This window comes from Periophthalmus magnuspinnatus, chromosome 21 (assembly GCF_009829125.3).
Source record: "Periophthalmus magnuspinnatus isolate fPerMag1 chromosome 21, fPerMag1.2.pri, whole genome shotgun sequence".
Lineage (NCBI taxonomy): Eukaryota > Metazoa > Chordata > Actinopteri > Gobiiformes > Gobiidae > Periophthalmus > Periophthalmus magnuspinnatus.
In genome coordinates, this window is record NC_047146.1 from 29,620,343 (window position 1) to 29,647,522 (window position 27,180).

The 27,180-nt window shown below is 39.8% G+C and overlaps 1 protein-coding gene across 1 annotated transcript; it reads left to right on the forward strand.

Moving 5' to 3' along the window:
• The first annotated feature begins 11,387 nt into the window (after nucleotides 1-11,387).
• Nucleotides 11,388-26,452, forward strand: eaf2 (ELL associated factor 2). Its single transcript, XM_033986904.2, has 6 exons — nucleotides 11,388-11,591; nucleotides 12,160-12,254; nucleotides 17,373-17,509; nucleotides 17,982-18,130; nucleotides 19,685-19,936; nucleotides 21,304-26,452. The coding sequence occupies exons 1-6, from the start codon at nucleotides 11,489-11,491 to the stop codon at nucleotides 21,345-21,347; spliced, it is 780 nt and encodes a 259-aa protein (XP_033842795.1). The 5' UTR covers nucleotides 11,388-11,488; the 3' UTR covers nucleotides 21,348-26,452.
• The last annotated feature ends 728 nt before the right edge of the window (nucleotides 26,453-27,180 follow it).

The following is a 27,180-nucleotide window of genomic DNA, read 5'->3' on the forward strand; positions in this document are numbered from 1 at the left end:
CTAACAGACTACCATACATACTCACAGACCGCACCACTTTTGCCTTCTTCAACCCAAAGATCATGAAATTGCTCTTTGCCACTGATATTTTAAACCCCCACTTGTTGGCCCATTGCACTATATGATCTAAAGCCTCCTGGGTACAATTCATTAAATATTCTATATTCTTTCCCCGCCTCCAGATGGCACCATCGTCCGCAAACAAGGACCTGCCAAATCTAGGGTCAACTTTCTGAAAAATATCATTTACCATAACATTAAATAGAACTGGACTGATTACAGAACCCTGAGGAGTACCATTTATTATGTTGGCAACTTCAGAAAGATCCCCTTTTATTCTAACTTCAATTGACCTATTGCTTAAAAAGTCTTTAATCCACAGAAACATCCTGCCCCAAATACCCGCATTATACAGCTTTATCAGTAAACCCTCTCTCCATATACTATCGTAGGCCTTTTCTATATCCAGAAACACTGCTACTACTGCCTCCTTATTTATTATAGCGTGCCTTATGTCCTGATCAAGCACTCCTATGGAATTTATTGTGTTTCTACCTACTCTAAAACCATTTTGATAATTTGCAAAAAAAACCTGCCAACTTCTAAAGTATAGACAAGTGTATTTGTTACCATTCTCTCAATCACCTTACACATCACCGACGTTAAAGCTATGGGTCTATAAGATGAAGGAGAGGAGGGATCCTTACCGGGCTAAACTATTGGTATTACAATGGCATGCTTCCAGCTCTTTGGTAATGTCCACGTCTCCCAGATGCAATTAAAAAGTACCAAGACCTCCTCCAGTACCTCCTCATCCAAATGCTGTAAAAGTGTATAGGACATTCTATCTTGGCCCAGTGAGGTGTTGGCTCCAGCTTGAATGGCCTCTTGCAGCTCCTTAAACGAGAAGAACTTGTTTATAGAACTCTCCGGGTCTGGCCTACCTGTTAATTTCCATTCTTCTTCCTGCAAGACTTCCTCTTTCAATTTGAGACTTTCTAAGCTTAAAGAATGCGAATTATGCACACTCTGGAACGCTTTCATGCACATATCTGCTTTTTCTTTGTTAGACACAGCCTCTCCTTTAACACTGGGATTTCTGAGTTAACAACCTTACCTGACATTTTATGGATCCTTCACCAAATCTGTTTAACTGGCATTTTGGGCCTAAGCGTACCACAAAAACCCCTCCAACTCTTCTTTTTTTCTGCCTTAATTACTTTTCTTGCCACTGCACGGCACTTTTTGTATTCAATTACATTTTCCTGAGTAGGATATTTTCTTAGTTTTTTAAAAGCTTCTTTTCTCTTTTTAACTGCCTCACTGCACTCTCTGTTCCACCAGGGGACAATAACTTGATTTTTAGGGCTTTTCCTGCATGGGATTGACTCCAGAGCTACATTAATGATCATTGCTATTAAGGACTCACTCATTTGATCAATGGACCCTTCACTGTTCACTTCATCCAATCTCTTTAATGTGCCCTCCCTAAACTTATCCCAATCAGCCCGGGAAAAATCAAAGCGTGCCACTCTTTCTCCATTATCTATTACTAGAGCTTTTTGCAACCTGGTGACCACTGGATAATGGTCACTACCAATTGTATCTTTCCACACTTTCCATTCTCCTACTCTAGCCAATGCCGGGAAAGCAAAGGTCAGATCAAGATAAGACGTTTTATTCACGTTACAATCAATACGTGTAGGACTACCATCATTTAAAATAACAAGATTTTCTCTATCTAAAAATTCCTCCAAAACTATCCCATTTGAGTCCCTATCTTGACTCCCCCAGAGAGGATTATGGGCATTAAAATCACCCACCCACACTGTTAAAGTCCCTGTTTTACTGGAAACCTCCTCAAGTTCCTCTAGTACTAATGTTTCACACGGGTTATACCCATTAATAATATGTATTTTCCCCTCGGTTGTCCATACCTCTATCATCAAACATTCAAAAGTTACTTCACACTCACATTGTTTATACTGAATCCCTGTTTTTATAAAAAATTGCACACCCACCCCCAGCTCTATCTACTCGGTCCTTACGAAGGCACTTATATCTTGGAATGGAGAAATCAAGACATGGTTTCAACCACGTCTCCTGAACACATAATATGTCTGGCTTGACGTCAAAATCTCTAACAACTTTCTTAAACTCTTGCCCATTAGCAATTAAACTTCTTGCATTCCACTGCAGAATACAGACAAATAAGAAGGAGACTAAACATCATGAATATTGTCCTCATCATCCCAATCTTCTATGTCACACCCTTCTTCCTCCTCTTCCCTTGACTCCTGCCCTCTCTCACCTGAGTTTTCTTTGCTTGTCGCCTGGCTCCATACCTCACTCCCTGGCTCGCTCTCGAGCTGGCTCACATGCTGGTTCACATGCTGGTTCGCTCCCACCTGGATAGCTCTCATTGAGTCATACAGCGTCTGGGGAGAGTAATTTTTTAGCCCCAAGAATCTGGCAGCCGCTTCACACACCGATTTAATGATATCAGACCTTGATTTTTTGTCTCGGGCGCCATACATTACATCAACAATAAACGCTAATAGTGCCTCTTTATTTACAAGAATATCTTGGCTGTTAGGATTAACACTGCTGCCCCCTGCTGGCTCCACTCGAGATGCACTTGCTGCGCCTTGGATGCCAGATTTTCCCTCAACTCTTTTTAAAGCTTCAGCATATGAAATTCTCTGCTGATTTCTGACCTCCTGCACTTGTTTAGCTTTCACATATTGGCGACACTCTCTAGAAGAAGCCATGTGGTTTTCCCCACAATTACAACACATAGGCCTTTCAACTTCGCATGCCACTAGATCATGATCCCCTCCACATTTAGCGCATCGCCTCCCTCCATTACAAGAAGCTGCCATGTGCCCAAAACGTTGACATTTGAAGCATCGCAAGGGTGGTCTCTGGTACGCTTTTACCTGAAATGACAGGCATCCTATAAAAACTCTATCAGGCAACACTTTGCCTAGGAAAGATATCAAAACTGGGGCATTGGGGTTCCCACCCTCACGAACGTTAAACCTTTTAACACTGTCCACACTTCCACCCTTTACATTATTCTGTATTTCCTTCTCAGTCACTTCTGCGCACACTCCATAGATTACTCCTTTGATAACCTCCTTACTTTCAAATACTGTAGCATCAACTTTGTGTCCTGCAATCTTTGTTATTTTCCTCACTTTCCCACTTTGATCCTTATCTTTCCAGGTAACCAGCAGTGCCCCACTTGATAAGACTAAAGCCTCCCCCAATTTGATCCTTTAGCTTGAAAATAACTTTAAAATCCTCTGTAGCTTTTACAATTTTCATTGATCGATCAGAGTCTTTTTCAAGTGAGGTATCTGCTCTTTCCCTTTTTCCAGCCATTCTGCCTCCCCTTTCCCAAGAAAGAGTGGCCATCCAACCTTCCTCCACCCAGCACCTACTGGTATTTGAGTTTATCCAAGCTCAAGAAACTATTAAAGCCGACGCGATTAACCAACTACCCAAACAAATTCAAATTTCCCGCTTCCTCGCTGCGACACTCCACCGAGCTCATCCACTCCAGCTCCTTCAACTGAAGCCTCATGAACCACCTGAGGCTTTCAGCCAATTGTACCGGTACAAGAGTCGATGCCTCGCCCAGAGTGTAATTGCTCGACTCTGCCATCTTGTGGCCATAAAAAGTGTACGCATGTCAAGTGATGCACTGTCATAAAGCAAATAAAAACCTTTTTATTGAGAAAATCGCACACTAACTAGTGCACTAACTTTTTTGCATGCAATCATCCTATTACAGTAGGAATAATTTATATTTCAAAGTATGATTTGAGTGACCCAAGTCTCAACCTCTCAACCTTCTGCGTGGCAGGCAAACAGTCAATGTATTTGCCACACTGAGCACATGCAAAAGAATGAGTAGCTCATCTTTTGAATACATGTGTTTAGTGAGAGCGATGAACCGTTTTTAAAGTTAAATTGTAATTTTCATTGCGAGGTTTTCAATGTAAAACAAGCGCAAACACAATCCAACACGTTTCTAAAGACTGTATGTGCCTGTGTTGCTTTTGTACAACTCATCAGAACTGAACCACTTTATAAAATTACTAAACTAAACTACTTTAGCAGTTTTTACAAACCTCGAACGGTAAACTAAACTTGACTCATTTGAACGTCTACCAGTCCTAAAAATATAAGCTTCAAAATCGAAGTTTTAATAAAGTGAATGTGAATGAAAAGTGAAAGAAAGTGGTTTATATGGGAGCGCGTAGGTAAAGCGACACCGTAAATGAGGCGATGACATCATGTTCACAAAAACGAACCCTCGCATTCCCAGATCACGTGCGTTTTGGGAATCTGAAGCATATGCAAGTGTGCAACATGTTGTGGTCATAAACAAGTGAAGCAGGTAAAGTGGTAGTGTCTTACACTAAATAAAAACGTATTTTATTAAAGAAAAAGTTATTTTGTCTGTCTGTAAGACAATTCTGTATTGACATTGATGATACAATTTTTCAGTAATAGAGCAGCGAATTTCGATCCCCCAACCTTTCACTTTCCAGACCTATACGCTCCATGTTTGCCAGGTTAGACACATTAATATCAACATCGTGCCATCTATTTCATGGCAATTTTGTGATAGATTTGTAACATTTTCTCAATTGCTGAACGTCTTCACTTGTTAAATTGTAGTTTATGTTTCATTGCCATTCCCAACACGACTCTCAAACTATACTGAATTAACAAATTATGAGTGAAGGAACGCTTTATTCCTAACACTTTATTATTATCTGTCACTGACTCGCTCAAACTACAACCAACCTACGACACCCACAACGCGCCGCGAGGTGCTGCGTGCTTTTATTTAGAAAAGTGACACAGAGGCCGTGTCCCAATTCGCCAAACTGGCCTTAGGATCACCATTCGAAGTGTGCATCGAAGGGCAGTTACGTAATTTCTGGCGCGACAAGGGCTGTCCCATTTCAACGTACCCTACCAAATGCGCACGACAAACTGTTGTGAACTTGTCTCTGATGTCTGTTGTTTTTCTACTTCCCTGAAACATCAACAATTCTATTCTTGACCCAAATATAACTAAGAGAGGAATAATAGGCTGGTGTAAGTTTGCCTTTGGTTTAGTATCATATATTATAGAAAAATAGCATGCAAACATATACAAACATATATCAAGCACTAAATTCAAAGTCAAGGCACAACAATGAGCAATTGTAAAGTGCAGAATATATCAAGAGTCCAGCAATGAGACGTTGTACTATATTGAGAACTTAGCAATAACTACAATATCTGATTGCATGTTATCGAAAGTCCAGCTACACAAAAACATCCACCCAGACCACACACAGTTCATTGACCGTTTATCCAGAGGGAGCTAACATACAGCAAGAGTTTGTGAGGGGGAATGTATGAAATGGGTGTCTGGGTTTTTTAACCATACATTTTCTGCATATGCTAGAGTTGAATCTACAGATGCTGTAAGATTTCTATACAAAAGATAAATTATCTGTATATTGTACCAATATAACAGAACACTAACAAGCAAAACTGTAATTGACAAATCATGTGAGGATACAATAAAAATCACATATTCAATTCAATTCAATTCATTTATTTTTGTAACGCCCAAAATCACAACAACAGTTGTCTCGAAGGGCGTTCATGTTTTGGTTGATGGGGGAAACCGGAGTACCCGGAGAAAACCCATCCAGACACGGGGAGAAACATGAAAAACTCCACACAGAAAGGCCTGGTGACCCGGGGATCGAACCAGTGTTGCCACTCAGCCACCGTGCCGCCAACACACAAAAAACAAAACAACAGGAAAAATCAGACACAACAGGAAAAATCAGACACAACAGGAAAAATCAGACAGCACAAGAAAAATCGGCCAGGTGAGGGGAAGGAAGACCAGACGAGGAGGAGGAGAGCCAGGCGAGGAGGAGGAGAGCCAGGCGAGGAGGAGGAGAGCCAGGCGAGGAGGAGGAGAGCCAGGCGAGGAGGAGGAGAGCCAGGCAAGGAGGAGGGCCAGGCGGGGAGGAGGAGAGGGTCCAGCTGTCATCGGGGCATCTGAAAGAGATACACTCCACAGGGGGAGTGGGACAGGGGACAACATGTGAATAGCATTGCTGATGAGAAAATAGGACAAAGCAGAGGATAGTGCTCAGGTTGCCATACTTCCCCCAGCTAGTTATCTCCTACTGCAGCTTATCTTATCCCAAGTTTTAATGTCCCTAACTCCCTCACTAAGTAACCTGGTCATACGCTATACCGAAGAGGAAGGTTTTAAGCCTGGTCTTAAATACAGAGACTGTGGGGGCCTGTTTAACATCAGCAGGGAGTTGATTCCATAGCACAGGAGCTTGGTAATTGAATGCTCTCCCTCCCACTGTACTTTTGGACACTCTAGGAACCACTAATAGTCCTGCATTCTGAGAGCGGAGTGCTCTGTTTGGCTGGTACGGGACAATAGCATCTTGCAGATAGGATGGGGCCATACCGTTTAGGGCTTTGTATGTCAGGAGGAGGACTTTGAATTTGATTCTAAGCTCGACAGGAAGCCAGTGCAGATATTTTAGTACAGGACTGATGTGGTCTCTTCTTTTAGTTCCTGTTAGGACTCTGGCCACTGCATTTTGGACCAACTGGAGGCTCCTTATAGTACTTTTGGGGCAGGCGGCGAGCAGGGAATTACAGTAATCAAGTCTGGAAGTAACAAATGCATGGATGAGTTTTTCAGCATCGTTTTTAGGTAAAATATTTCTAATTTTAGTTATATTTCGCAGGTGAAAGTATGCGGTTTTACAAGCTAGGTTTACATGGGCTGTGAATGAGAGATTTTGATCAAATAAGATTTTTTACAGTAGGGCTAGAAGCTATACTCACATTGTCGAGTGAGATTATCTGGTCTGACAGAGAATCTCTTTGACCTTTGGGACCAACGACAATGACCTCTGTTTTTTCAGGATTTAAGAGCAGGTAATTCAAGGTCATCCAGGTTTTGATGTCCTTCACACAGGCACTGAGTTTATCTATTTGATCAGTCTGATTTGGTTTCATTGATAAGTACAGCTGAGTGTCATCAGCGTAGCAGTGAAAATTAATGCCATGTTTTCTGATAATGTTACCCAATGGCAACATATACAGAGTAAATAGGATTGGACCAAGCACAGATCCTTGTGGAACACCACAGGCTACTTTAGAACAGGGAGAGGTGCTCTGATTTATACTAACAAACTGGTACCTATCTGATAGATAGGATTTAAACCATTTGAGGGCGGTCCCTCTGATTCCAATGTCACATTCTAACCTCTGCAGTAGAATGTTGTGATCAATGGTGTCAAACGCTGCACTGAGGTCCAGTAGGACCAGGACTGAAGCCAGCCCGTTATCAGCAGCTAGTAGTAAATCATTTGTTACTTTAAGTTACATATCCATAAATACTTTACCATGAATGCTTCCTTGCAGCTGTATCAGGCTAAGTGAGTAGTAAGACAATCCCCCTCATCTCCATGGAAGCCCTAATAAAAGAACATTCAAATCAGCAAGACACATAAAGTGTAATGCAAAGACATATGTTATATTACAGTGATGTTCATGTAAAACAGTATTTTTTGTAATATGCACAATGATGTAGTAGTAAAATGTGAATGCATAGTAAAATAAAACTCAATATTGTATTTTGTCCACAATGATGCAAAAACCTCAATAACACAATCAGTATTTAGCAGCACAATAAAGTTGATGACTATAATTCACCTATCAGAAGCAGTTTGGGGACACAGACTGGGGTCTTGTCCAGGGACTGTATGGGCTTTAGGGGATATCTATTGTGACTACAACAAGACAAAAACAACATTACATTATGCACATGTTTGTTGTTTATTTGTCACCGGAGTAACTGTACTATCAGAGGAGTAGTAATGTTTACGTGATCCTGTAATCAGGTCAGCAGCAATAGACTAATGCTAAAAGCAATGCCCTTAATGCCAGATGGTGTTTCTCCTTCCACCCTTAGACACTGTGCTGAGGAACTGGCTCCTGTCTTCACAGACATCTTTAACACCTCCCTGGAGTCATGTCACGCCCCAGACTTCTTCAAGCTGTCCACCATTGTCCCCGTCCCCAAGAAGCCCAGGATCACTGGAGATAATTACTACAGACTTGTGGCGCTGACGTCTGTAGTCATGAAGTCATTTGAGCACCTGGTCCTGCACCACCTCAAGTCCTTCACCTCCCCCCTCCTGGACCCTCTGCAGTTTGCCTACAGAGCCAATCGGTCTGTTGACAACGCCATTAACCTGGCCCTTCACTTCATCCTCCAGCATCTGGACTTCCCGGGCACCTACACCAGGATCCTGTTTGTGGACTTCAGCTCTGCGTTCAACACCATCCCCCCTGCTCTGCAGGTGGAGTCAACGTGCCTGACTCCACCTGCAGGTGGATCACTGACTTCCTGATGGACAGGAGGCAGCACGTGCAGCTGAGGAAAAATGTCTCAGATAGTCGGACTATTAGCACAGGATCTCCACAGGGCTGTGTACTTTTCTCCCCTGCTCTTCTCCCTGTACACCACCTGCAGGTGGATCACTGACTTCCTGATGGACAAGAGGCAGCACGTGCAGCTGGGGAAGAATGTCTCAGACACTCGGACTACTAGCACAGGATCTCCACAGGGCTCTGTACTTTCTCCCCTGCTCTTCTCCCTGTACATTAAGTACTGCACCTCCAGCCACGACTCCGTCAAACTGGTTAAGTTTGCGGATGACACCACCCTCATTGGACTCATCTCGGACGGCGATGAGTCTGCCTACAGGAGGGAGGTGGACCAGCTGGTGTCCTGGTGCAGCAGCAACAACCTGGAGCTTAACACCCAGAAGACAGTGGAGATGATTGTGGACTTCAGGAAAGTCACAGCCCCCCTGCCTCCTCTCACCCTGACGGACTCCCCCATCACCACTGTGGACTCTTTCCGCTTCCTGGGCACCTGCATCACTCAGGATCTCAAGTGGGAGCCGACCATCAGCTCCCTCATCAAGAAAGCCCAGCAGAAGATGTCCTTCCTGCGGCAGCTGAGGAAAGGCAAGCTGCCGGACCAGATGATGGTGCAGTTTTACACGGCCATCATTGAGTCCATCCTCACCTCCTCCATCACTGTGTGGTTCGCTGGAGCGACTGCCAGGGACAGACAGAGACTGCAGCGCATTGTGCGCTCTGCTGAGGTGATTGGCTGCAGCCTTCCATCTCTACAGGACCTGTACGTCTCCAGGACTCGGGGGTGAGCAGGCCGTATAGCAGCTGACACTTCTCACCCTGGACATGGACTATTTGAGCCACTTCCCTCTGGCAGGAGGCTACGGTCCATTGGGACCAGAACCTCTCATCATAAGAACAGTTTCTTCCCCTCTGCCGTTTGTCTCATGAACACTTTATAATATCTGCACAAAACTGGACACTTTAAAATACCGGTCACTTTAAGTCACGTTTGCACTGAATGAATGAATGAATGAATATTGTTTATTTGAGCAGACATAATAAAAACAAACAAAAACAAAACAGTGTACACCCAAATCCCAATTTTTGTACAATGCTCAAAAGGAGTAAGCAGAAGTAAAATACTTGTGTGCGCTTACCCCCCATATTTAACTAAGTAACACCATTTAGATTACATTGCAGTAGCAAACATAGATACATTCCTTCACCATCTGTGCGTGTGTATGTGTGTGTGTATGTATGTAGTGTGTATGTGTATAACATCCATACACATGCCCACACACACCGGGTGTGCATGTGCATGTGTATGCAAGTAAAGTGTATGTGTGTATCATTCAAACACATGCACATACACACCGGGTGTGCATGTGCATGCATGTAATGTGTGCGCATAATGTGTATGTAGATTAAAGACTCGCTAAATTGCAGTTCATACAAAGTACATTGCGGCAGTAGATAATGAATGACAGAATTATTAACAACCAACAAAATGATGAGTATTCATAGTTTTACTATGATCCTTCTTTAGTAGCATAGTTTTTGAATATATTTAATCTGTATAGTCGTTTGAAGTTTACTAGAGAGTTACTACATTTTAAATTTTCTTCCAATTCATTCCAAAGATCAACTCCACGTCGGGTAATGAACATACTTTTTAGGGTAGTACGAACACACTGTTTCCTAAGATTCATTTGTCCCCTCAGATTGTATTTATTATCTCTAATTTGAAACATGCCTTGGATATTATTTGGGAGCAGATTGTATCGTGCTTTACATACAATTTGTAGAGTTTTGAATTTGATTAGATCTTCAAATTTAATTATTTTTGACTTAAGAAACAGAGGGTTTGTATGTTCCCTGTACCCAGCATTATGAATTATCCGTATCGCCTTTTTTTGAAGAATGGATATAATATTAATATTTGTTTTATAAGTATTTCCCCACACCTCTATACAGTAGTTAAGATAAGGCAATATTAATGTACAATATACAGTATAAAGTGCTCTTTCATCCAGCAAACATTTAGATTTCCTCATAATTGCGATGGATTTGGCTATCTTGTTTTTTACTGCAGTTAATTAAGTCACGTTTGCACTGTTGTTCTGATGCTGCTGTTGTATATATTTTCTACCTCTAAGTATTTTTAAGCATATCTTTTTTAACTCTTTTTCACCGCAGCAAGTTCCTAGTTTGTGAATTGTGTTCACAGACGATGGCAATAAAAGTCTTTTGATTCTGATTGTGATTTTACTCTTGTTTTTAGGGAGACAGGTTTGCCATCTGTCCAGGGACAACGGATGAAAAATAGCCTTTTGGCTAATTCTGGTGCATTTGCAGCAATGCTATTAATGTATACTGTCCCTGTCAAATAAACCAATAAATAAATAAAATAAATTCTAATGCATTACAATCAGTAGGGTAATTTGCTAGCCTTCTTTGGTGACTATTTTAGCCACTGAATGTAGTCATTTGTGAAAAATTATGAAAGATGACAGTCCATTGGCCACACATGAGTACTATCAATAAAAAAATGACCATTCCTATTCCGTTATTGATCGCAATGCATCTTTCTAGTTTCACGCACAAACGCGACACACAAACGCAGCCACTGGTTTATAGTCTACATGGCTGAAGCAGACATTTTAGCCACAAAACCAATGGCCCTGCCGTGTCTCCTGACTATTGTTCTAGTTATTATTCTACTTATTAGTAGTTATAATATATACTATATAGTACTAATTATTATATTACTAGTCATTTTAATAGAGCCATGTTTTCACAGCGTGGATGTTACTCCGTCATCTAAGCACTTTGATTAACAGACAATAGACCAATTAGATTAAGATACTGCTACTCCTATGGGCCAATCATAACACGGCGGGGGCGGGACTTAAAGGGCCCAATGAGGCAACCATAGATGGTTATTATCGGATAAAAAAAAAAGAACAGTAAAGTTTTTCGGTCTAATGCAACTTTCACAATGAACGGGACCGCGTATTCGAACTTTGACAACCAAGAACATGTGCTGAAATTAGGGGAGACCTTCGAGAAACATCCCAAAAGTGCCTACCACACAGTGCGATGTAAGTTTTCACTGAATGATCGTAGCAGCTAGTTAGCTTTAATCGCTAACACAAACTTTCCAGCTGTCACGCTTTTAATAATATCAACATTGTATTTTTCGATTTTAATCGGTTATTTCCATCCATATAGGGGGGTTAGTCTGAGTTTACTTTTAATGGTAATTGGTCTATGTTGTACTTTATTTAAAGGTTATAGTTGGGCTCAGCTGTCAACTAACTAATGCTAACGTGTTAGCATTATCTTTGCAAAGGTGCTACTGTCATCTGCTGGACTCGAGTTGATATTACAGTCTTGGAATTGGGATATATATATTGATTTCGTTCTAAAAATGTTTCTAAAATGTATGTATGTATGTATGTATGTATGTATATATATATATATATATATATATATATATATATATATATATATATATATATTATACAACCCTAATAGCCGATGCAGATATTTTTCCTGCTTAATGTTCTTATAAATATTTTGAAACATGATGATGATTTATTCATTATGCTTTGTAGTGTTGTCTGGTAAAATGAATAATCGTAATTGTAATCTTTTGTCTTTTATCAGATGACTTCAAACCAGCCTCTATTGACACAACATGTGAAGGAGAGCTTGAAGTCGGCAAAGGAGAACAAGTCACGATAACATTACCAAATTTAGAGGTAAAAGGTCTACCGTATTTTCCGCACTATAAGGCGCACCTAAAAGCCTTTAATTTTCTCAAAAACCCACAGTGCGCCTTATAATCCGATGCGCCTTATATATGGATCAATATTGGTCAATTATGACACCCGTAGTCAGGAGGCGTCGCTGAAGTAATAGCGGTAATATCCCTTTAAGGACTGAGCACACTATGGGCCAGTATAGCTCACCTAGACCTACACTTTTATTATTTTTTAGCCATAAAAATCATGTTAAACGAAGTATCAGCATTTGCTGCATTTTTTCCACACAACTACTTCTATTTTACACATCCATCCGTATTTTTTCTTTTACGCGTCGAATAAATGAGTGAAAATCCCCGCAGCCCCGCGCTCTCATTCGTCACCTTCAGGACAACAGAGGCAGATTACCGTAATGACGGTAAAATATTTAGATAGCCCCGTGTCTCCGCTTTGAGACGCCGTTTGAGTTTACATGAGAGCACAACTGGGCGCGGAGTTACGCTGCTGGAAAGTCCGCAACCCGCTGTATCTGCGACGACAGGATCCGACGCTATAGGGATAACGGGGAGACAGCGCCGGGCGACATACGCCACAATCTGCCAATGGATTGCAGATGCCTGGGCTGATATATCAGTCTCAACTGTGGTCCGAGTTTCACGAAGGCAGGAATTGTCACTGAACTGTTAGACAACAGCAGCGACACGGATAATGGCGATTTTGACGAGACAGAATCGGGCACTTTGAATGAGCTCGATCAACTGTTCAACTCAGACACTGAAGAGGAAGAACTCGACGGATTCGTGAATGAGGAATGAACTGAAAAAGTGAGGCTTTACGCGTTTCTTTCACGTGTTTACAACTAAACAAGGCTGGGAGATATTGTGAATATGGACATTAACGTTTGAACAACGTTGAGTTATTGTTATTACGTTGCACTATTTCGAGAGTTACTTTAACCTCCTGAGACCCGAGCTTTTGTCTGGTGTGCATTTTATATTTCTTATTGTTATTTGGGATAAGTAGGACCTAATAAATATAATACCTAAAGGGTGATTTTGTACAGGAAGTAGTTTTTGCAAAAAAACATGTCCTTGTATGAGGACAGTGGGTCTATCATAACCTTTAGAAACATTCTTTGCTCTTTGAGGCCAGAAGGTCCTAATTAGTTTAAATTCAAAATTTCAGCTTAATACTATATGTAGTTCTCTCAAAAATGAATGTCCTCATACGAGTACAGTGGGTCGACCTTACTATATGACACAAATAAACTCCATTGGTCAAAAAAGTATACAACAGTTTATTTGAAAAAGTAAACATCAAATGTATACATAAAATGTAAACAGCTCTTTTTTACAAGCCTGAAACATGGCTTTACAGAAATTAAATTGGAAAGTACTGTGTAATCAGTTTATTTCAAGCCCTAAACATGGCTGAATAAATTAATAAATAACAGAGCAAATAATGCCAAATATTATTTGTGTTTGGGTTTTTTGTAACGGTAACAGTCCAAAAACAATAGAATTCCTTTGAACTGTGGCTAGCTTCTCTCTCTGTCTGTCTGCCTGTTTGGAAAAGACCTATTGGCCAGTGTGAAATGCTGCAAAGCAGTTGCCTAACATTGCATGTTATGCATCGCACACGGGATTTTCCAGTGCAGTCTTGTGCTCTGCAACGCATGGGGCTTTTCAAGGCTACCATCTCCAGGAGATGAGCAGCGCTGAAACGGACTGAGAGGTGGGGGATTGGAACAACTTGAGATTTTTTGCCTGGTGGTGGAAGGTGCCTGTTTTCATTCTCTTCTTCTGCGACATGAGCTTCTTCACGAAGAGCATCACATTTGCTGAGGAAAACCTGAGCCACTACCATGCGAAACTCAAGAAACTTCATGATGGCTTTCTTTGGGGTGCCATTTTCCTGGTTATCTCTGCGATACAACAGCCAGCTGTTTACAAGATCAAGATTTGTGAAGTGCATCATCATGTGAATAGTCCACTTCTTCATCCGCACACACATTCGATAGTAGCTCATCATCCTATCTGACATGTCAACTCCTCCCATCTTTGAGTTGTACTCTTGCACAATGTTTGGTCGTGTGATGGTCACACACTTTTTTTCCTTCCTGGACCACCGCTCACAAGTGTCTTCTGGCTGCTCTGAGTGAACAGTGGAGAGTATCACAACTAGCTTGTTGTCATACCACTTGACCACACATAGTTTCCCATCTGCCCTGGTTACTGTGGCGAAGGCACCTCTTCCTTGGTGTTTCAGGGTTTTGTCATCAGGTAACTTTTTCATTGCTTGTTTGACTCTACCCTTCATCATTGTACCAGTAAGATATATCTCATCCTTCAGCATATGGTCAACAGCAGATATGGTGGTAAAGAAGCGATCACAATACACTTTTGTGCCAGCAGTGAGGGTTTCAGACAGACGTTTGATGACCAGTATTCCTAGACCCAATCCATCTGAGTTCTGAACCTTCGAAGCCAGTGTCTTTGAACCTTGATAGACTTCAAAGTCTAGAACGAGTCCATCCACGGATGCCAGTACAAAGTTCTTCATTCCCACTGGATTTGGCTTTAGTGGCACCTATTGTCTGAATGGACAGGCCCCAGTAAAAGGGATCATCTGCTCGTCTATTGAGACGCATTCTGGATGAGCCTGAAGGCGGCAGCCGGCAAGTATGCGGTCCATATAAGGCCTCACCTTCCAAAATTTGTCGATTTTCCTCTTGTCTTCTGAAACATCATCATCAATGACTACTTTCAGATGGCTCCGCAGTTTGAAGAAGCGATCACGTGACATTGTGTCACTAATGGCAGGGATTCGTAGGCCATTGGCCCAATACATCCTTGTTTGTGGATAAGGCATGCAAGACATCAAGATTGCTGCTCCAAAAAAGTGATAAATCTAATCAACTGAAGTTTTGAGAGATCCCCCACTGTTAGCCAGGGACATGGCATTTGTACAGTCAGCAATGAGTTTCATCAGCTCCAAGTCAATGTATTGCTCCACATAATCCATTGGCTGCCAACTTGATCGCTCATCTTTCAGGTCATCATCTGTGCACTTGTGGATGATGTGGCTGACTCTCATTCTCAGAGTCGCTATCTTCAGCTGCATCAGGTGGTTGTGTATTCTTCATCTGAATCATCTCCTGATGAATCAGGTGAAGAAGAATCAGGTTGATCATCCATGAGATCAACATTTTGTGGAGTGACTTGAAACAAAGTAGGATGATAATCTTCCTCATCTGAAAAGTCCTCTACCTCAGAGTTGTCTGCAATTGCCATGAGCAATTGTTCTGCTCTTGACAATGAAAGTTTCCCTGCAATGTGAAAAAATAACATCAAAATCTACAGTATATCAAAGACACATGGCTATCATAGAGGCTAGCTGTATCGTTTAGTTTTTTAGTATACTATTTACAACTGTAAACCACATGACTAAGCAAATATATGGTTGAATATATGATATGATATGAAAATAGCTATTTACAACTGTAAACTCATCTAAATCTTCCAAAGTTAACTAATAACATGGTAGAACCAATAGCGGTACATAGTCCTAGTGTCCTCAAATGAGTGCTTCACTTTTACTGACGTCCTAGCCTGCTACTACTACTAAAATGTGTCAAATTTTAAACTCCATATGAAGCTAGAGACATTATTGTACATAAATACATTGGTTTCTTTCATAAAATTTGCATAGAATTTTTACCTGGGTCATTTTTCTTCCAAGAACTCTTGTAGAAGTCTTTTGCTGAAATTACCGCCATTGTTTTCCTTCTGACATTGGTGTAATTCTGTAATATCACCACAAGATGGCGGGGGCAGCTCCTCCAAATGTGGCCAACAGGTCAAAGATTTAAAAAATTGAGTATCATTGTGCCAAGAGGCAAACATGTAATGTCCTCGTATGAGGTCGCAGGGGCTCAGGAGGATATTGTGAATGCATTAACTTGTTTTGTGAGTTTGACTGACTTATCTGACTGTTTTGTTGACATTCCCTTCAGCGCAGCTCCATCTCGTGGATGCGTAACACAACTCCAGCTACTACAGTAGTTTATATTCTATGCGCCTTATAATGCGGTGCGCCCTATATATGAAATTTGTTTTAAAATAGGCCATTCATTGAAGGTGCGCCTTATATTCCGATGCGCCTTATAGTGCGGAAAATACGGTATATAAAAAGTAGTCATATGAGGGAAAACTTGCTACTGTAGTGGATAATACCCAGGTATTATTCAATAATAAAACTACTGCCGAAACTAGATTTGAAGTTTCGATACTGAAAAAAAAAATCACATAATTAAATCAATATATGATCTTTCCAGAATAGTGTACATTTGATTGCCTTATAGAATTATTATCATTATTGCTGTGGTATCGAAATCAGCATTGAGCAATGAGGCTTGTCCATTGTATCAAAATCAAATTTTTACATTTTAGAATTGAATGCATAGTGTCATTGTTGTGTGGGTTAGAATGTGTTTCAATTATGTTAAAATGTGCACTATGTAAGTTTTCTGGTGAAGGGCCTATCATTTCTTTGTCTCTATGAAAATGTTATTGCTTTGCCTGGGGAAAAAAAAAAAAATGTCTTCATGGAGGCAAACGGCTTGTGCAAACAATTACAGGTCAAATCTGTGAAGAGGAGAGCCCACTCGTAATATGAATAAATGTTTTTCAAGGTACAGTGTACCTTTTAAAGGACCCGTATTAAGCCATTTTCTGATTTATGTTATAATGTTTCTTTATCAAAAACATACCTGGAGTTGTGTTTCGTTTCATTCACATAAGTTGAACTCAAGCTAAATATGGAGGGTTTGTGTGTTATTTTCTCAAACTCAAAACCCTCTGGAGTGCATTCTGTATTACCATGACATCACAAGGTGAAACACTGTGATTTTAAGATTTATACAGATTTATGCAATCTCTACTAAACAAAAGGTAAAAGGCAACTGTTACCTTGAAAACTACTGCTTCATGACATGACAAGGTGGAACAGAGCATTTTAAGCTTTGAATTAATAAGAGAATACTCAGACATTCTAACATGACTTAAATTTTGTGTAATAATAATAATAACAATAAATTTACATTTTCCACCCCAGGGGTCCAGTGCTCCAGTCACAGTATTTAAAGGATCCAAACGTCCGTACATGAAGGAATGTATCCTCATTGTGAACCATGACACCGGAGAGTACAGACTTGAGAAACTCAGCAGTAACATTGCTGTCAAGAAAACGAGGTGAGTGGAATCTGCTAAAGAATGAGCATCTGTATTAGAAAATGTAATTATTTCTGAATAAAAGGCACTGTAAACTATTGCAAAAAAGTGAAAAACAGAAGTAGTTCATTTTAAATGGTTTTCAATGGTTCAGTTATTCCTCAGTTACCTTATGAATTCAAAGTGTGCTAATTATTCACAGTGACACGTTTATAAGCATATTTACAATTTTCAAAGGCCAGAGTGGAGTTGTGCTGCCACTGGAAAGCTACCAACAACTAGCCTGCTAACAGTGCACTTTCTGATTATTATTATTTGTAATTAGGTGTAGGCAGTACACAGCGGACATATTTTGACCTCAAGATTTGCTTATACAATATATCTATACTAGGGCAATATTAAGTTTACGCAAATACATGGTGGGGAAGGGGGCAAGGTCTTTAAACCCTACAGTATGTATTATAAAGCCATTGTGTTGTGGTGTTGTGTGCAGAGCGGAGGGCAGCAGTAAGATCCAGTCTCGTCTGGAACAGCAGACCAGTCGTCTCACTCAATTGAGGAACAACAAACCATCCAGTGCCTCAAAGAGCCCCCCCAAAGGAAAGACCTCCCCCACCTCCCCCATGGATGACATTGAGAGAGGTAATTACAGATGCACTGGTTTAACACACATTAAAGCTGAGGTTTAGTGGATGTGGCTAGTGATGATTCAAAGTATTCCTTGTTTAGTATTGTTTTAACCTGGGTGTCCACTGTGCAATTTTGGACATCTAAGGCGAAAGATTTATGATCATGGGGAAAATCTTAAGTCGTAGCTAAAAAACGTGGGTTGTAGGTCTCAGTGAGACAAAGATTAGAACCGTTGTATGGCCAAAGGCGAGCTGTGACTGATATCAAGCCTGTCTGATATTTTGAAGTCTTAGTTGTAGAGTGAACCCACCTCTCGCTGTGTCTGCAATCAATATTTATGGCCAACAGTATAGACTTCATTTGTCTACCATTTGAAAGGTGTTGTCTTATTCTGCAGTTTGCATTATTGTAGGTAAAAATATAAGATGTGCACACATTAGCATCTCATCTGTGTGCATGGGTGAGGCGCGCTCTGGCACGTTCCTGTGGAGAGTTACGGATCAGACTTTGTTTATTGTTGATATCTGGCAGAATATAGTTCAGACAGAGATAAGCACAGAAGCTACCAAGTGTCATTGCTATGACAGAGTGGGCAAACACCAGAACTAACATCTAAACATTGTGTTGAAACTGCAAACATGAGGCAGAATGGTGCCGTAAAGGCAATTATTTTGTATTTATTTATTTATATATTTATTTGACAGGGACAATGCAATCTGACATAGTTACAACATGAACATTGCAGCTGATGTGATGCATATAGAGTTTATAGCAAAAGCTAATTCTCAACTCCCGTCCCTGGTTGGGCTTCTCCACAATTCACCAATATGCAAAATATATTAAAACACCTGCCCCTTAAAATAGATACATCAGTGCCCAAAAATACATTCAACACTCACACGTTCTCTCTGTCTCTGTCATACTGCCTATTTACAAGTGGGTACAGTTTTGACTCATTTTCAGCCATAATCGTGCGCGATGGTTACAATTATTAAAAAATGCCACAAATGATTAATTGCGGATGTTTTTTATCGCAATCCCATCCCTACATGTGACGAGATGGTATTCTCTCCTGCTGTCTTCATTGAGGGGATTTTATGGTTCATTGTGCACAGTGAAAGCCTTCAATCAATAAGACCTTATCCATCCCACACGTGTATCTATCTTGTACCTATGGGTGACGCTGTTGCAGTGCAGGGCTTTTTTATCTTTGCCTACGCCCCACGTAGCTCATTTCCCCAAGTGTGTGAATGCGTGTACACCGAACAATCAGCTATGGTGGCATGTTTGAATGAAATTGTCAGAACATGATTCTGCTAGGATTCTCTGCACCTTGTCCGGTGGTGGTGTGTGGAAATAGCTGTCTAAGCAGAAATCCAGTCATTGATCATAAGGTGAAATGCAAAGATGCAGAAAAGCATGTGACTCTAATGCAATTTGTAAAATGTCCCGTATAAGCACATTATTTTAATTATAATTTTTCTTAACCATAGTCATGGCCGCTTACTGTACAGATTATCTCATGCTTATTTTTCCCTCCCCATCTCTCCCCTTTCTTCCATGCAGAGCTGATGGCAGAGGCTCAGGGTATGGACCAGCTCAGCAGCAGTGATAGCTCCTCAAACGGCTCCTCTTCCTCCAGCAGTGATGACTCAAGCAGCAGCGATGAAGATGAAGAACAGAAGAACCCCTCTTCCTCATCTCTGCCCCAGGGTGCCCAGAGCACAGCGGGTACACAGGGCGGGTATCACAGCATGCCCCTCCTCAACCAACCAAACAGGCCACAGGAGAGCTCCGGAGCTAGCATCAATACACTCAGTAAGTACAGTAGGGCTGAATGATTTGGGAAAAATTTCTTATTGCAGTTTTTCTCACAAATATTGCCATTAGATTTGCACTGTTTTAATATTAAGATTCTGTTCAAAATTCACATTTTAAAAGCATCCAAAATAATTGACAAATGGACTGACAAACTAATACAAGTGCAATAAACTGCAAAAATGAAAGGGAGTGGTGTGTACCTTTTTAAAGGTTCATGTAATAAAGTAAAATTGGTTTTGCCTCAGTACAGATAATATTGTATGCTGCTGCTGTCTGCATTAAATTAGAAAGCATTATTGTCTGATTATCAGTGTGCATTAGCATGCTAATTGTTGTTAGCTTTACAGTCACAGCAAAACTCCATTCTGGTCTATTGGGTTGGTATAAAAGAGCATGATGTAAAAGATGCATTCGTTCAGAGATCAGGGCTGGTGCTTGGGCTGGTGTGAATCCAACAGTCACATTCATGTCACATGATGCCTTCAGGACGTCGTGATGCCTTAAGGACATCGCTTTTATGCTCCAATAAGGAAAACAAATCGTTTTTCAAATTCTTTTGTTCCCTCAGCGATTAAATTGCTAAATTCCAAGGGTAGTGGTTCTTGAAGTTTTGCACTGTTGTTTTTATGTATATTGTTCCTATATTGTGCTTGGACTGACACACTGTGTGTGTTTGTGTGTATGCTAGAGTGAGAACTGCTCTGAGAATGCTGCAAATGAATTGCCCTCTGGGATCAATAAAGTTTTCTGAATCTGAATCTGAACATTCAGAGTTGCGTTTGGAATTGGGCATAAAAAAGCTTGGATCATGTATTTGCATTGCAGCAAATCTGTTGTTTGACACATTCATATGTGGCAATTTGGATCCACTTAATATCAGCGACACGTTTCCTCCTGCCTCTCTCTGCACAGCTGAGCCTGGGTGTGTCTGCTCAGATAAGCCGCAATCTGTCTGTGTCATTCAAAAAGTTTTTTGTCCTCCACCACCATCACATGCCGTCCTCACGGTGTATTCAGCCACAGGTGAAAGAAAAGAAGCATTGTCATGGAAATACATTTGGTGACCAGCTGATCATATGGCTTATGGTGCTCAAGATTGACCGAAAAGTGTAAACGGAACAAAGTCTAGTGCGCACTGGAGTTGGTTCAGAGTGCAGCAGCACGTGTGAAAAATTAGTTTGCAGTGGTCTAAAAAGTGGTTTGCAAGCACTTTTCACAGCTCTAAGATGTTTAAAATGAACTAGTTCTGTTTTCATGAGATTAAGAAGGTAAAAATCTGGTACAGCACCTTTTTGAAGTAGTGTTGTCTTTTCGTTATAATGAAATCCTTTTTTTTGTTGTTTTTGTTTTGTTTTGTTTTTCAGAAAACGACCTGCAGCTCAGCGAATCCGGCAGTGAGAGCGACTAAAGTCCGGGCCTTAAACTGTTCCTCTGTAGCCACTTCATTCACAACTTCAATCTTTATTTATTTGTCAGGTAAAGTAGCATTCACAAATGAGGAAAATCATTAGTTGTATTAATTTAAAGTTGTAACATTTCATTGGATGCAAATTTACATCAACAGGAAAAAATGTATCATTATTGTCTTATTTGATACATTTGCTTTTTCATTTTATAGTTTAAGCTTTCATTTTAGGTATAAATGTGTGCCTTAGCTCCAAAGTCAGGGATTAATAACTCAGAGTGGTTATGTCCACACATAGGCAAGTATTTATGAAAATTCAAGCTGCTTTTTAAGTGTTTTTCTTTTAAAATATGCACTATGTATTTTTTCTGTTGGAGGGTCCACCACCGACTTGTCTCCATAGAGATGTTAATGTTATGCCTTGAATTCCAATCTTGCATTTACTTACTATCAAGTGTTTTTATTGCTAAAAACATGCATTCTTTCTGTGAGTGGGTAGCCTCTCCACCGATCTAACTTGTAACTTGCTGTTGGCAGCACCTGCTTGATAGAAGTTTAATGCCGTACTGTGGAACATTCCTGGCAAAGCAACAACATCTGTATCGAGACAAGCAAGTGGGAGATGCCAGAAAAGTTACATAATGCACCTTACTTTGAGAAAATCAGAACAATTATCTTAAAGTGAACAGTTTTTTGTAAGTTAAATACATTTCCTACAGTGCCCCCTAGTTTTAGATTTTCATTGTAGTTTTACATTTGGTTACGTTATCAAAATGTCTACCCATACACAACTCAAAGGTACAACTTAAACAAGTATGCTAATTGGTGATAAATTACGTACACTTTGTTTTCAAAATGCTTACCATGTGAACCTAGATTGTAATTTTTTTTTTTTACTTATTTTCTAATTAAATTGTTTACAATGAGCTACAATTAAGTCTTAATGGTCTCAAAAATGTAATATTGAAGTAAGAATGTAGCATTGGGAATATAGCTGCCATTCTTCAAACTAATAGACTCCTGCTTGTGTTAGAAACGCTGTGAATCAAACCTGTTGCTAAGTGTCCGCTGGCTACTAAATCAGCGCTATAGGTGGCGTTACCTTCAACAGCTTCTCTCTGCATTAGTTCTTTGGTTGCTATGAAACTTGTGGACAGAATTCCAAATATGGAACTCTGCTCTAAGTTACATTTTGCAACTAGTTTACCCTCACAGTTGTGCCATATTAACTGAATAAGTTGTGTTCATGGAATGTCACAAACAATATTATAAATCACCTATAGCTTTACTTTGAGATGAAAAGCTATTTAACAATCAATTTAAACATCATATTCAACCAGATTTTACTCTCTTCCTGCCCCAATCCACTTGAAGCAAAAAACTGATTTTTATTTTTTTTTGTAAAAAACATGTTAACGATTATGTTAACATGATCATTTTCAACATTTGTGAATTTTATGTTTTGGTATTTCTTTCCAAAATTATGTGATTGATATAAAAATGTAGATGGAGGACAAGGGCAAATAATTACACAAACAAAACCTAAAACTTAATGTTGTAGTTTTCATTTGGTAGTGAACTTGGCAAATAAATGTTGAAATGTTAAGAGTGCAAAATGTAGCCCAGTGTTCCTTTAAAGGATCTTACTCTTAAAAGGTACAGTCACAGCTGTTCCTTAACCTGCAGATAGAGGACACGTGTTGTTCTCAGTCACAAGTTTTACCTCCTCACTCACTGTAAGGACATGGCTCATATGAAAGCTCAGAACTTCCAGAATTCACTCACTGGGCTCCAGAGTATGCACTAACACTGGGAATGACCTGAATCCTCACTACCTAAACCCCAGTGCCTGCAGCCAGAGAAGGGTCCTTTTTAGGTTTAAACCAACTGGATTTCAGCATTGAAAATGGCAACCCAAATGAGACATATATGAGCCTCATTCTGCTTTCTGATTGGATAATCATCTTGAGAACCAAAACACCAAATTATCACATAAATAAATGGAACATCATGTCAAATCTTGCAGTTCCTTTAAGCAGTGGTTTTCAAATGGTAATGAGTAATTAGTAAATTGGTAATGGAGACCGAGTATGTGCTGAAGTTGTAATTGCTATTAAAAAAAATTAAAAACAAAACAGAAATTCACAATAAAGAATAATGTAACCTGAACTAGAAAAAATGCCTAATACTAAAATCATAATTTGTTGCTTTTCTACTAAACAGATATACTAGGTCCACCCCATTTTAAATGCCTAAATTACGTATAAAAATACTATGACAAATGACAAGTAAAGTACATGACCCAGAGAGATTCTAGCAACAAAAATAAATAGGCAAAATAGATTTAATATAGTTTAAAATTGAGCTAGAGGACAGGGCAGAATTCAGTGGAATTCAGTCAGATTGCAGATTTCTAGACCTGGCATATGATTAATATCTCTGCTAATTTTTGTGTCAAGTCAATAAGCCCAGTAATTACATAAAGTTAAATGTCTTATCTATATATATTTTCCCTTATCTTTTTAGTATTGGTATTTTGCAGCTGATGTCATCAACATTTCCTGTGGGTGTGACGCTTGCTGTAGGCAAACTCTGTGGATTTTGTTTCAAGGGAAAACTGTATACCATTCTGTGTTAAACAAAGTTTAGAAGTCTAACAAAGCCTCAGACAAAGTAGAAAACTTAATTTTTTACAATTATTGTATATAATGTAAGGCTGTTTTTTTGTAAAAAAAAAAAAAAAAATTCCTGCAGTCACTGATCTACAAAGCTAAAGCTGACTCCATCCGCACAATGGTTACAACTTTTTGCATCCTTATCAAAACTTATTTCTACTGTCATCCTTCTGTTATTTTCCTCCTTCTCTATGTTGAGTTCACATGTAAAGTCTCGTGGACGCACGTCTTGGCCACACTGTTTCTGTGGCATGTTTCAAAGCATCAGAGGGGCGCGAATCTGGTGTTGACTTGTCACGTCTTGAGCGTTCAGGCGTCAGATGCTCCGTTCGCACATCCAAAAGATGAAAAGGCTGAGCTTTTTGGTGTTTGACGCACAGCATCAACCAATAAGAGACTACGGTCCAGTGACAAAGCGACATCATTATCCAGAACAAGTAGAAAGACATCAGCCACAAACTAGCAGCAACTTAATTATGCTGGGCGCACTGGCTTGTTTAAAGGCTAGTCACGGAGCCAGATCACCTCTGTTGATGGGTTTTATGTAATAAATACATGAAAGTCACTCTCTCAACCTGGTCTGTAGTGTTCACAAAGACACAAGGAAAACAAAACATCCAAAGGCAGACCACAAGCGACACTCTGGACGTGCGTGAAGATGTCGTGCGTCTAGAGCGTCCAAGACGCGCGTCGGAGGCGTTTTTCCTCAAAAGCAAAGGCGTCCAACTAGTAAAGTCCAATGCGTTCTTGACGCCCCAGAGTCACACTGCTCGCATCGAACATTTATGTAAATTTGACTAAATGCATTCTGTACTGTGCAGGAGATACAGCATCTCCATTATCCAATCAGGACGCAGAACACACACCTTCATACACTGTAAAAAAAAAGCATGCAAGATTGCACAAAAAAAATCTGCAAAAAGTGAACTGCGATATAGCAAGGGACCACTATACTATGAAGTGAAATTGGTGGCTAAGCTGTGGCTACAACATGTGTACTGATTTGTGCTGTTAAACAAGTTTCTCTCAAATAACATTACAGTCACAAGCTAGTTATCATTAGCCAATAGTTGTTTTTTTTGTTGAAAATAAAATACTTAAACAGGAACAAAAACACTCATATTGGTCTCAGGCACCTAAAAATGTGTTGTTTAAATCAATTTTCTGTTTTCTCTTGAGGTTTTAGACCATCTTAAAACTTTTTGGGCTGCGTTTGCTATATGTGTTCATTGTGTCACCATGATAACTTCTGAACATTCCACCATAGAAATGCAAGCAGTACATCCCTAGTGTGATGTCACTGCAAAGTATCAATTGAACAGCTGTGACATTATTCAAAAGGCACTGTACTCAAGTTTACTATCTCAAAAGCATAACTATTTACACACTTGTAAAGCTAACACCAACTAGCATGCTAACGTGCACTTCCTGATTTTGACAAAAGCGCTTTGAAATCGGATGCAGACAGTACACAGTGGACTTATTTTGACCTCGAGAGCTTTATATACAATATTTCTAAACTTGGACAAGGCACATTTTGCTCAAATACATAGAAAAACATTGGGTACAGAGCCTTTAAGATTAAGATAAAAAATGCCTAACAATACACGATGAGGTTGAACATTTGTGTATCATAAAATAAATCTCCCATAGAGTTATGTAGGCCCCTGCCCTCCATCTGAAATCATGACCTCAAATGAGAACACAAACCAAACCATTTGAGAACCACTGTCTTAGTTAAATATTGAACTAAGCCAGTGGTTAAGATGATGCATATAGGCCTGTTATAACAATTGCGATATATTGTTGTAGTAAATATAGATGATAAATGATAATATTGAAACTAAACTATGAAGCTGAATTATCCCCCACAAAAATATTTTAAATATACAATATTGTTAAATGTGAATGTGCATTCAGGTATTTATTTTTTGCAGCTCATAGTTTTTAAGTCATTCTTTTGAATCTATATTGAGTCATAGAAATTCATAATTCCTTCTACAGCTCAAATCTCATTGTAATACAGAACAATAACCAAACATTTCCCAGAACCACACAGAAAAAGTACCCACAATAAATATTGTTCCATCTAACATGTATTGAAGGATAATTTGATAAGTTATTTATTGTGACAGGCCTAGCTTCATGGTTGCAAACCTGTGAAACTTGAATTAATTTATAACCTCTATGTATCTATGCAGACATTTCTTAATATATTTATGTATTTTCGCCAATTGCCAAGCTGATGAAAGTGCAGGTTGTGTGCTTGGATCTCACTGAGTCTTAAGTGTGCCTATCTAAAGCCTTATTACAGTAATATTAACCTATGTAAGATTGCATTGACTTATTGCGTTGACACTGCAGCGGGTCACTGTGAATGTGGGAGAATCAAATGTAAAATATTTGGATTTAATTTGTAGGAAATAAAGATTTAAAATAAGAACATGTGAGTCTGTTCTTGCATTTTTGACATGTACATGATTTGACAACTTATGCATACGTTCATGTCCAGCCGGAGTTTACTGTTGTTTCTTTGGGCAAACGAATTGACCAACATTGCCTATGCACGTTTGAGATGTACCATGTTATAAGGCTGCAACTTACGAGTCCACTAGTCAGGAACTAATTTGTTTTAATAGCTGGTCAAACTATTATGTCTGTGACTACGTCTTAAATACATTAACAACCAATATGGTACAAATATGGAGACTGAAGGCTTCTAGAGAATATTTACAAATGAAAATTCAGAAATTGTTCATCAAACACACGACCTGTACATATCTTTATTCAGATTTAACAGTTTTGTGTCGCACTGTTGTAGGTGAGATAAACCAGTACGAACATTTGAATGGGATATAGCAGTGCGTGAAGTGTGCATGGATGCACGCTTCGGTTTCATATGGCCCGTGTCTCAATTCGCCAAAATGGCCTTAGATTCACCATTGGAAGTGTGTGTCGAAGGGCACTTACGTAATTTCCGGCGCAACAAGGCCTGTCCCATTTCAATGCACCTGACTGAATGCGCCCGACAAACCTGCCCTGCCCTTTCCACCGTTTCCATGGAGATCAGCCCTAAGCGAAGTGTGCATCCATGTTTATAGACTATGAATATAAAGATTATACTGCTGCCTCTGTCTCTGTTATTACGTTTTCACAAGGTA

Coding starts and splice junctions, on each gene's coding strand:
- eaf2 (XM_033986904.2), top strand. CDS start 11,489: ATGAACGGGACCGCGTATTCGAACTTTGACAACCAAGAACATGTGCTG. Junction 18,131..19,684: donor CATGGATGACATTGAGAGAG/GTAATTACAGAT, acceptor TCTTCCATGCAG/AGCTGATGGCAGAGGCTCAG. Junction 19,937..21,303: donor AGCTAGCATCAATACACTCA/GTAAGTACAGTA, acceptor TTTGTTTTTCAG/AAAACGACCTGCAGCTCAGC.